Genomic DNA, 11,631 nt, shown 5'->3' with positions numbered 1-11,631 from the left:
CCCCCCCCCCCCCCCCCATATCTCATCTCAGGCGTGGGATTAAAAATTTTTTTTTTTATATCCCCCCCTCTCCCTCTCCCTCTCTTCCTATATAAACAACCAACACTCCTCAACTCAGGCTAACGGTGAATCACTTCTCTCCTAAAACAACAACAGCCCCCCACCTCCTCCCTCGCCGGAAACCGCCAACGTAGCCGAAAAATCCGAAGCCAAGCCAACTTTTCATATAGCCTCCCAAACCTTCTGCATCCTTAATGAAATTTGTAACCCTTGGCTTGAACAACCCAGCCCACACCACCGCCGCCGCTATAAAAGCCCTCTAAAGCTCACGACCACCTTTCAACTTTGCACGAAAAACTCTTCCGAAATTCACCCAAATTGTTATATTATTCTTCTTAGGTCCTTAGGAAGCCAAAGCAATTATTTTCCATCATTTTGGCGGTTGTTAACACCTCCTCCAAGCGAAGTCAAGTAAACTCCGACGAACTTCCAATCCGACGTAAAAACGACATCAAACCGACGCCACGAGGAGTTGAATAAGCTCAAGAAGACGTACTTATTTCAACCTAATTGAGGAAAAACTTCTTAGGCTCAGGTATATCTTTTAAATTGAAACAATTATCCCGAATTTTCCTCCCTTCCAGATCAAAAAATAGATCACATAACACATAAGTATCTGTATGGATGTGATCTACTATTCGAACTGAACAAAACGAACCCAAGAACGCGAAATTTGGTTAAGAATCGGTGGAGAACGGACTCCGGGAAGTTTCGGTCGTCGGTTCTCCTCTATGCGTGCATTGCGGGTTCCGCTTCGTGGGTGTCGCGTGAGGGAGGAAGAGATGCGGCAAATTTATTATTTTTTTATTTTATTCAAAAAATTATAATTAAACTTCAAAATTACATAACTTTTTATCGAAAACTCAAAAAAGTAAATAAAAAAATGTTATGAACTCAGAAAAATGAGAAAAATTTTTCAAAACTGAAATCATAATTTTTCGTCAACGAAATATTTTTAAATTAATTTTTGAAGTTATGGAGTATTTAAATCATAAAAATTAAAATATAAATGAGAAAAATATGAAATTTGACAGAGATATTAAATAGGCTTAGAGAAAGCTTCTCTGATTTTTCCAAGACATTTTAAGGTCACTATATTTGTATTTTGATTTTTGAACAAAATGACATATTTATGTAAATTAAAAATTATAAAAATTATAAAAATTGTAAAACTCTCTCAGACTGAGCGTTTGACCATAAACAGAGGTTTAAAAATTTTAAAATCAGGTTTAAAATAATTTTTATAATTAAAACACGTTAATTAGGGTTCAGGTTTAATTTAGGCTAATTTTACCTAACCCAAGTTCAACCTAAGTTCAACCTAGCCAGTTTTATTTAGGTCCTGTTCAACCTGATTACAGACCTAGTCAGTCAACTCAAGGATTGAGTCAATCACCCATTAAGTCCAATTTTAGTCATTTAGGGCTTTAGGCCAGCTAGTCTTCAGACCGAGTCTAGCCTGAGAAAACTTAACCTTTAGCTAAGTTCAATTTGAATAGTTGGACCATTTTAAACTTGAGATTTAAGTCATTCTATCATTTAATTCAGACTAAACTTCTTGGATTTTAGAGTTAATCAACATGAACTTTAGTTTAGTTTAACCTACATGTTAGGTTCATCCTAAACTAAACCTTAATCTTAGGTTAGCCTTAACCTAGACCATTAGGATTAGTGATCCTAACCACTAAGATTAACCAGTGTAAATACTATGATTAGTTAATCTAGACTTTAGATTAGTTAACCCTAAACCAATAAGATTAGTTAACCCAAACCTTAAGTTAGTTAACCCTAATTCATAAGATTAGCTAAGCCTAAACCCTATGTTAGTTAACCTTAAACTAATATGATTAGTTAACCTAAATCTTAGGTTAGTTAACCCTAAACTAATAGGATTAGCTAAGCCTAAACCTTAGGTTAGTTAACTCTAAACCAATAGAATTAACTAACCTGAACCCTATATTAGTTAGCTTTAAACCAATAGGATTAGTTAACCTAAACCCTAGGCTAGTTAACTCTAAACCAATAAGATTAGTTAACCTAAATCTTAGGTTAGTTAACCCTAAATGAATAGAATTAGTTAACCTAAACCCTAAGTTAGTTAGCCTTAAACCAACAGGATTAGTTAACCTAAACTCTAGGTTAGTTAACCTTAAATCAATATGATTAGTTAATCTAAACCTTAGGTTAGTTAACCCTAATTCAACTCTAGCCTTTAGATAAAACAAACCTGAATCATAACTTAGTCTTAAGCTAAACATATCTTAAACCTTAGGTTAAGAACCTAACCCATAGGTTGAACATAGGAGAACCTTTTAGGTAAAACCTTAAGCCTAAGTTAAACTTAAACCCCTCAACTTGAACATCAATTAAGAAATAAAATAAAATACATTGGGAGGGATAAAATTTACATAAAACACATTAAAACTTAAACTTAAACTAAAACAAATACATAAAGACTTTAAAGCATGACTTTGACGTTAAGTCAGCTTCGAAGTCATCAACTTCACGTAAGTAATAACAAATGAACAAAAATAATTAAAATAAAACACTTAAAATCGGGCAACAAGATGTAAACAACCTAAAACATTTCAACCCTAAAATCAATAAAGTGACTCAAAGATCAATTAAATCTTAATCACAAAGATCACATAACGCAACTTAAACGCTTTTTTTGTTCATGTTCACGAAGATTTCTTGGACGATGCATTCTGTGGATGTTGACAAGAGTCTTCCGGTCCTGGTAGACAACCACCTTTCAGACTAAGTAAACTAGGGCATCCGACGACCCGGGACGACGGAGCCATAGACATCTTGACTGTGTTACCACTAATTAAATAATTAAAATTTAATAAAAATTTGATAAAATATTGTTTCTTTATTTGCTCTATTTATTGCTTTATGCATCTCCATGCATGTTCTTTTACTGTTTTTATCAAACATAGAATGCATTTTTTAAGGACAAATAATGAAGGAATAAAAATTGTTTAGATTAGGGAGAACCTAGAAATCATAACACTAGGGAATTACCTAGCTTAAGTGAACTTAGCCTTGACTTAGGCTTGAATAATACCTCCACTACCCTTTAATTAATTCACTATAAAATTATTGAAACAAATAAAACTTTTAATAATAAGATTGGAGGACCTGAAGACTTGAAGGCAATTCAACAAGGAACTTGAAGCAGACTTCGTGGGCAACTCGTTCCAGACCTTTCTTTAGTTTAAATAATAATGCTTAGGATCCCGAGGTTGTATTTTATGACATAAAACCTCTCTTTTTGTTAGGCTCCTGCATAGTCTCGATATGCAACATGTCCTAACTTATTTTAGGATTCCGAGATAGTCACTCGACGTAAAATCTCATATCTTTCTAGGTTTTTTGTGTAGACCATCATTACACAAATCTAACCCCTAATTAATAAAACTGGCAAGAGTTAACTTAAATTAATATTATCTTAAATTGAGTCAAACATTAGGATAGTTTGAGGGATTACCAAGAACCTATTCTGGATCTTTAATCTCTCTTATTTTTTTTTTATTCTTAAAATAAAATCTTTCACCTTTGAATCAATCTCTATTGAAAATTTCACAATCATGTTCGTTGAAAACCCTTCCCTTTGAACTCATTAAAACAAAAAAATTCATGATTTTTATCGAGAGTTTTCTTAAGTGATCCGTTCGCTTAAGATGTAATTAAACTATAGGGGTTTGCCCTTATAGGGAACTTAAAAAAACCCAGATTTAAAATAAACCCTATTTGACTCCCATATCGAATAGGAAAATCTGTCGGTCATTATGCAAAATTGCAGATCAAACGAAAATCATTTATTTCTATAGTTTATTTAATTGAGTTTATTATCAAGTAATGTGTTACATTTCAGGGTGGTACATTACTTGTGGTTAGCTCGATTATCTAAACTGTAGGAATCAATGAGATCAGTTTGACCCCATTTTCTTCAAATTAAAATACCTAATTTCTAAACACTATATTACGCTAAATTAAATCGCACCCAGCCGCATGACGACCGACACAAGGCTGTAGATCCTCTCATTTTTTCTCCCGCTAGCTTCCCTCTAGATTTCGATGTTAGAGTTGTCAGACTGATCACTAGAGCTACAAACTCTTGTTGGGCTATAACTCTAAGACTTCTTCAGACACATATAATCATCATATAGAAGATTCAAAAAGTAATTAGCATCAAAATAAAAGTGTAAATAAATTTTATAAATAAACTAAGTATTACTACTTTTGTGGACATTGTGAGATCTGTTGTCGACCCGCTGATGGTCTGGTTAACGCTGATGTGTGCTGCCATGCAACTTAGCAACAATGGGCTCTCGTCCAAGCATCAACATTTATTAACATATAAAAATAAAAAGTAACTACATAAATATCATTTTAATATCATCTTACTTGGTATGTGGAATCGAGCATTTAGTTTGTAAGGAGGCTCCCATACCCCCACATTCCGAGGTCCGGTTTTTTCGTGCTTTCCCTCTTACTGACATAGGCAGGAGTGGACCACACTCTTGTCATTCAGCTCAGCCAATCTCGCCAATCCAGACAGACCTCTCCCACTTATAGTCAACCCGGCTCAGACATCCTCCAGCATCTTAAATTTTAGTATTTTTATTTTCATATAAAATTATCAACTTTGTGAGCTGTGAATCTTCAAATTTTCTTTATATTGTTGCCTGCTAGACATCATATTAGTTGTTTGAAAACCCTAATCTCGAGTCGTCCTGTTTCATTACATCAGCTAGTGTTGTTTATTTTTTGCTCTGGCACATCTGCATAAGTTTGTTATGAGCAAATATGCTGTTATTTTGTTGGTAATCAAAATTGTATTTGGGTAACTCGCTCAATATTTTAATGTTTTTGTTGTTTTAATGCATAAGACTAGTATAAAAGCGAAGTTTTTGACCACATGCCTTGCTGAGCTTTCAATGCCTCGTGCCCAAGCAGTAGTTTAGCAAACATATTAGGTTTGAAGCTTGGGAACTTCGTTTATTGTTCATTAAATGGGACTTCTAAGAGTCAGAAAATGCTCCGTTGTGCTGTCTAATTTTTTAGCTTCTCTTTTAGGATTCATCCTGATTTAATGTTAGCATTTTCATCCATTTTTCATTGCTTCTTTCAGAAGCAAGTGTATCTGAGTCTGAAGATGATAATGAAAGGCAGGATGCTGCAGAAGAAGAGACTGAGGATGAAGATAATGCTTTTTTTGACACACAAGATTTCCTCTCATCAAGTTCATTTAAGAGCAGTGGGTCTGACTTTCTTAGATCCGAAATTGATTCTGATGAAGAGGAAGAACATGGTATTGCTTCAATCGATGGGCATGCCCACACCATGAGTTCTTTAGGACCTAGGTTTCCATTTGTTAGGAGACGAAAAAAGCTGCCAGACCCAGTTGAGAAAGAGAAAGGTGTCAGCCTTTGGTCAATGATTAAAGACAACATAGGGAAAGAGCTAACCAAAGTTTGCCTTCCAGTCTACTTCAATGAGCCTCTCTCATCATTGCAGAAATGTTTTGAGGATCTTGAGTACTCTTATCTACTCGACAAGGCTTATGAATGGGGTAAAAAGGTACGTTTCCAGGCGGGTCTTGTTTTCACCACATGAAACTTAATCCTCCATGACTAGGACAGTTTTTACTCGTGCCATTCAGTTTCATTGAGTAGCACACTTTGTCCGTGCTTCTTGTTGTGGAAATTCAGGAAAATATTTTTCTTTTTTTCTTTAAATATATTTTCTGGGAATTATTTGCTTCGGTTTTTGTTCTGAAATTAGATGAATATATCACTCTGCAGTTTACTTTCATATATGCAATGTAGTAGGTAAGTATCTAGCCAAGCCCTTTCTCTGGGGCAAAGTGGAAACAGGTATTCGAAATTTGAAAACCCTAACTCATATCATGATAATTTAGCCAATTATCATCCTAATCTTAATGTTTGATTGTCTGTTTCTCGTGCTAATGACACTTTTTTCGAATGAGTTAGTTTTATCTACTTGTTTAGGTAATCCAACTATAAGTAATCTTGGCTGTTTCTGGTGGTCTTTGTGGTTGCTCCACTTTTCTTAAAAAGTTACGCTAGAAAAGAATCCATTTGGATCTTCCATGATTTGGAAGTACAAAAACATGTTTATTTTTTGTTACAAAAGCAAATCAATTTATTATTTTATTTATACTTACATTCTGTGAAACTAGTGAGAATTATCATCTTCATAAGAATGTGATATGCCTCGATACCAAAATTAGTGAACAAAAACACAATGAAACATCAATAGATGGGTGGAATAAATGCAAACAAGCAAGATACAAAAGATGATCTACTTTCGGGATTTACATCTGCTCTCCCACACTCTAGACGTCGCCAGGAACACCATCAAAAGAAAGAAAACACAACAACCAACCAAATAAAACATAAAAGAAAACAAACCCTAGGTTCTCCCCTTAATAGAGTCTTGATACAACATTTGAAAAATTTCCTCCAAAATCCCCTCAAATTCTCCTCATTGAGTATGCGATTATGACCCCAACGGGCCCCACCTGCTCCTTTCCTTCCTCTCTTGCGGCATTTGGTCACTCGGTTGCTTCCTGTGAAGAGGGCCGACGCTTGGCTGCTTCGCGTTAAGACAATAGGCCTAGTTCCCTCTGTTGCTGTCCAGTTTGTTGGCCATCGACTCGTCCAATTCTAGGCGTTACAATGCTCCCCTCCCAAAGAAGTACTTTTTTTCTCAATGTGGAGGGATGAAAATTGCTTGTGGATCACCTCGTAAGGCTCTCATGTTGCTTCATAGTCTCACTGATTTTTCCACTTAACCAATGCCTCATTTGCTCCCCCCACTTCCTAACACACGCCTTCGATTTCTAGCAACTCCAGAATCACCTCCAAGTCCTCTGTCACTGTCGGTGGTAATTTAGACCAGGGTATATGATCTCTAATCACCCGTCTCAACTGCGATACATGAAAGACTGAGTGTAGTGCGGACAACGATGGTAACTTCAAGCTATAGGCCACTGCTCCGATTTGTGCTATCACCTCATAAAGCCTAAAGAATTGCGGTGACGATTTTTTACTTCCAGTCCCGACCAATGTCTTCTATCGGTAGGGCCTCAGTGTCAAGTAGACTCTATCTCCTGGTTCAAATTGCACATCTCTTGTGTTCGTTCACCTTTATCTTCATGATTTGATGAGTTCTCAGTAAATGCCCTTTGAGCTTTGCTAGTATCTTGTCCCTCTCCTCCAAGTGCTGATCGACGCTGGATATCAGTGATATTATGCCCAAAATGTATCAAGTGACGTGAATCCCGCCCATACAACACCTTGAAGGCGTTGTCTGTGTTGTTGTATGGTACAAAGTATTATACCAATATTTGACCCATGCAATCCACTTAGCCCATAGCTTTGGTGTATCAGATAAAAAAAACGCAGGTATGTCTCCACACTCTTGTTGACCACCCCCATCTGCCCATCGATTTGGGGATGATATGCAGTGCTTCTTTTAAGGACTGTCCCTTTCAACATGAATAACTCATTCCATATGTGGCTGAGGAACATTTTGTCCTTTTCTGATACAATCGATTCCGGCACCCGTGCAAACAGACCACTTTTCGGATAAACACCGCCGCGACTCATCTCATGCCGATCCATGCCCTCACCTTCATGGTATGATTCAGGTTAAATCTCACCACCGAATTGAGGGACACCTCCGCCACATTCAAATGCAGATGCTCCTCCTCCGCTGCTTCCTCTTCTGATTCCTCACTCTCTGTATCCTCCTCCTGAACTAAAAGCATCTGAAGGGCGTGCTCTTTGCAATGGTGTCTTGAGGCTTATTTCTCATCACAACGGTAACACAATCCTTTTGCTCTTTTGTCCCGTACTTTTACTTTTGTGAGGCGCTTAAAATTACCCCTGGGTCGGGGTCCCGTACTCTCTTCTTCGACGTTTCTTTCTGAAATGATACCATCTGGGTCCTCATTGTCGTGGTTGTCACGGTGCTCTTGTAGAATCCTTCGGTGTTGCCACCTTTGCCAGTTTTCTTCACATGTTTCTTATCCTTCCATCTTCCGGGCGAGCTCCATCATTTCCCTCAATCTTCGTGGTTTCAAGGGGCAGATGACTGCTTGTATGTCGAGCTTTAGGCCTTTTAAAAGGTTCCCTTCCAGTCCTACTATAGAAATCCCCCTCAACCTCCCTAACAAGACCTCAAACTTTTCCCGGTATTCTATAACCGTCCCCTCTTTAAGTCCGAACATAGAATTGCTCATGTAGGTCTCCTTTCTGAATGGCTTGGAAACACTCCAACAAGCAATCCTTAAAATCCTCTCATGAGTGCATCAGATACCTTGCCTCCATCCACTAAATTCTTCCCCTCCAAGCATAATCCAGCTACCATATGCTTCTCTTTCTCAGTCAACCCATCGATTGCAAAGTATCACTCCACCTGATACACCCATCCATGTGCATCCTCCCCTTCGAAGATTAACATCTTCAATTTCTTGACAATTGCATCTCCACCCCAATTTTCTCTCCCTTCAGAATTTTCCCCCATGTATCTAGGGTGAAATTTTCTCTTGTGGTAATAAAGCATATCCAACTCTTGATTCCCTACTTCCTCCATTATACTCTTCCGTTCCCTTTCCACCATCCCTTCTCCAATTTTCGGCCCATCTCCCTTCATAGGAAGTCTCCACTCCCTCTCCCCTTAGAGTCCTACGGGGATGTACAATTAAAGTTTAGATGTTAGATATGTAAATACACAGGAATTTAGTGTCATGCATGTAAATCTTTCTTTATTTTTTTTCCATGAGTCGATATGATCTGAATATTTGCTATGGGTTTTTGAATCACATTTATTGTATTTTGATATTCACATTTGAATGTACATGATTGCATTTTTTCGTTCTTCTTTTACTTCATTTGTGCTTGATGTGCCATCTTAGCTTTGGCCTATAATATTGGTTGAATTTTTTGATCTTTTTAAAATTTTTAATTACTGTGGATTCTGAAGGGCAATAGTCTTATGAGGATGCTTAACGTTGCCGCCTTTGCTCTTTCCGGATATGCGTCTACTGAAGGAAGAATCTGCAAGCCTTTTAATCCACTTTTGGGGGAGACATATGAGGCTTACTATCCGGATAAAGGTGTTCGGTTTTTCTCGGAAAAGGTTTGGAATTTTTGCTTTCTTTTCATATTTTATTTAAAGTTATGGCAAAGATGCGCTGGAAAATAATGCTCCTAGATACATTTGACTATTAAGTCCTCTATTTCTCAGCATCTGATAATTCTGGCCATAGATAGAATATACTCACCTAATTATTCATATTCGTTGTGATTAGTTTTTCTTGCTTTCTTGATAGATTTATATCTCTGCTCTTTGCACGTAAATTTGTTAGTGTTGTATCTGTAAACTTGTCTGACGGAATTATCAATTTTAGAAGCTTGAAAATTAGGAAGGTAAATCTATGAACATTTATTGCAAAGGTTTATAGACATACATTATAAAATTAAACAAGAAAAAAATTTCTCACAGTTCCTTTTTGCACTCTTCAACGGATTGTGAATTAAATACGAACTTTCAAATTTTATTTTAAAATGCACAATCAAATACTAGGTGTTTTAAACATCACTGGACCTACAACACTTGCACAAGCGGATAGAAGACGAATCAAAAGCTCAAAATGAAACTTGGCACATTTTTAAATTATCATAATGTTTGCGCAAATGTTCAAATTTTAGATGATTTTAGGGCATACATGTTACTCGAGGTTATTTTCAACTTAGATTTATCGTCTTGAAGAACTTGCGAACACTTTCATGCAAGTGTATTGCATCAGTGCGTTGAGATTTATGCACAAAAATAAAATGCCTGTTTGTGCTTTGACCAATATAATAAACATTTAGTTATAAGGTCTGAAAATGCTGCATGGGTTATTATAAAATAAATTTTAAATCACATGAATGTGCTTCGACTAACATGTCTGGTCTGAGAATGATATGTGAGCAAACTTAAGCTAAATATTACTTGAATCTCATAATTTTGTGAATCTCTCTTTTCTAAAATCTCATTTATAACTATTGTGACTGCCTTGTTTATATGACATGATCTTGAGTCTCATTTTGGCCAATGTGATTTTGCTTCTTGTAAGAATTGGTTTTGATAAGATGGAGCCTCACTTTGGCCAGTTTAATCCTTTTTTTTTTTTTTTGATAAGAACTGGAGTAGGTGAGATTAGACTCTCTTATTTAGCCAATTTGCTCATCTTACAAGAACTGGAGCTGACAGATCTGATGCCCTAGTGATATTGAAATTATAAATTCTAATTAAAATTACAACTATGAGCGATGCAATTATTCAAAATCTTTGATAATGATTGTGTTGAATGCAAATATCAGTAGTGATAGTCTATTAATAAAATATTTTTTTTCAAATTATAAAAGAATTTAAAAATATTTAAATGAAATATTTCATCTAAAAATTAAGAGCAATCTCCATCTACCCTTCATAACAATTTATCAAGGGTGATAAGTTTATAATTAAACAAGCTCATAAATAATCAATATCGTATTAAGTATACTACTACATTTAAAATAATCAACCTCCAATAAGGATGTATTCCGAGTCATCTGTCTGTGGTTTGACAAATAGGCTCTACAAATGAAGTGGTTATGATTGGTACTCTCTGGCATGGTGGTTTGATTAGTAGGCTCCATTATAGTATAGTCTCGATTATAGACCGTATGATCACCAATAACTTCCTGCCTTATTTAATTGTGAATCATAGGGTATAATTGATAGGTCACAAAACCTTTTGTAAGCTAAGATCGACTTAAATTTACTCCCTTAGGTGAATATTAACCCCAAGTCTACTACAAGACCCCTTAGATGAAGCAACCCATGACCGTTGATAATGATCCTTTTGTCATGTTGAGTTGATTGTCTCCTATGATTAAATAAATCAGAGATCATGACAATCTAGGGTCGACAAAATCATAGGATTTTGATCAATTGGTCATCACTCCATAATCTTCTCAAAGCTCATGATGATAAATTTCCTAATTAAAAATATTAAATTGTTGTTACTATATGTTAAGTTTAAACACTTAGCTCCTAATAACTAGCATTTATTGAGAGTGTTGTCCCGTTATCGTGACGGGTGATTAATTATAGGGCCTTATACTTGTGAGAAATCTTGACCCCTAAAACGAGTGAAAATTTTCTAGGAAGTATCTTATCCACTATTTTATTTGTTTTTTTTTTAAATTGACTTGAAAATTACATAAGATTATCTTCATCCATCTTCGAGAGAGACTAAGGTGTGATATTTGGAGCCCACACTACCTAATTGTAGATATTCAGTAATAATTTGTTTTCTTATGTTTATACTACATAATGGTGATAAATATTCAATCTAGCATTATTTAATATCTAGAAATATTAACGACATTTTTTAACAGACATAAACAAGTTCTTTACTTGAAAATGTCATAGCATTTTGTATAATGAAGGCAAACATTCCGAAGGGCACAAATCATGAGTCATGTATATATATATATATAT

The 11,631-nt window shown here is 35.8% G+C and overlaps 1 protein-coding gene across 1 annotated transcript in view; it reads left to right on the top strand.

Annotated features, from left to right (window-relative positions):
* The window catches only part of LOC110032133 (oxysterol-binding protein-related protein 1C), a 54,852-nt gene that overhangs the window by 18,438 nt on the left and 24,783 nt on the right, over positions 1–11,631 (top strand). Inside the window, exons 3-4 of the mRNA XM_020735657.1 lie at positions 5,201–5,649; positions 9,082–9,237. Coding sequence (XP_020591316.1) covers positions 5,201–5,649; positions 9,082–9,237 — 605 coding nt within the window. The remainder of the gene's footprint in view (positions 1–5,200; positions 5,650–9,081; positions 9,238–11,631) is intronic.

This window comes from Phalaenopsis equestris, unplaced genomic scaffold (genome assembly GCF_001263595.1).
Source record: "Phalaenopsis equestris unplaced genomic scaffold, ASM126359v1 Scaffold000878, whole genome shotgun sequence".
Lineage (NCBI taxonomy): Eukaryota > Viridiplantae > Streptophyta > Magnoliopsida > Asparagales > Orchidaceae > Phalaenopsis > Phalaenopsis equestris.
The sequence above is the reverse complement of the archived record's forward strand: the minus strand, read 5'-3'. Positions and strand labels throughout refer to the sequence as shown.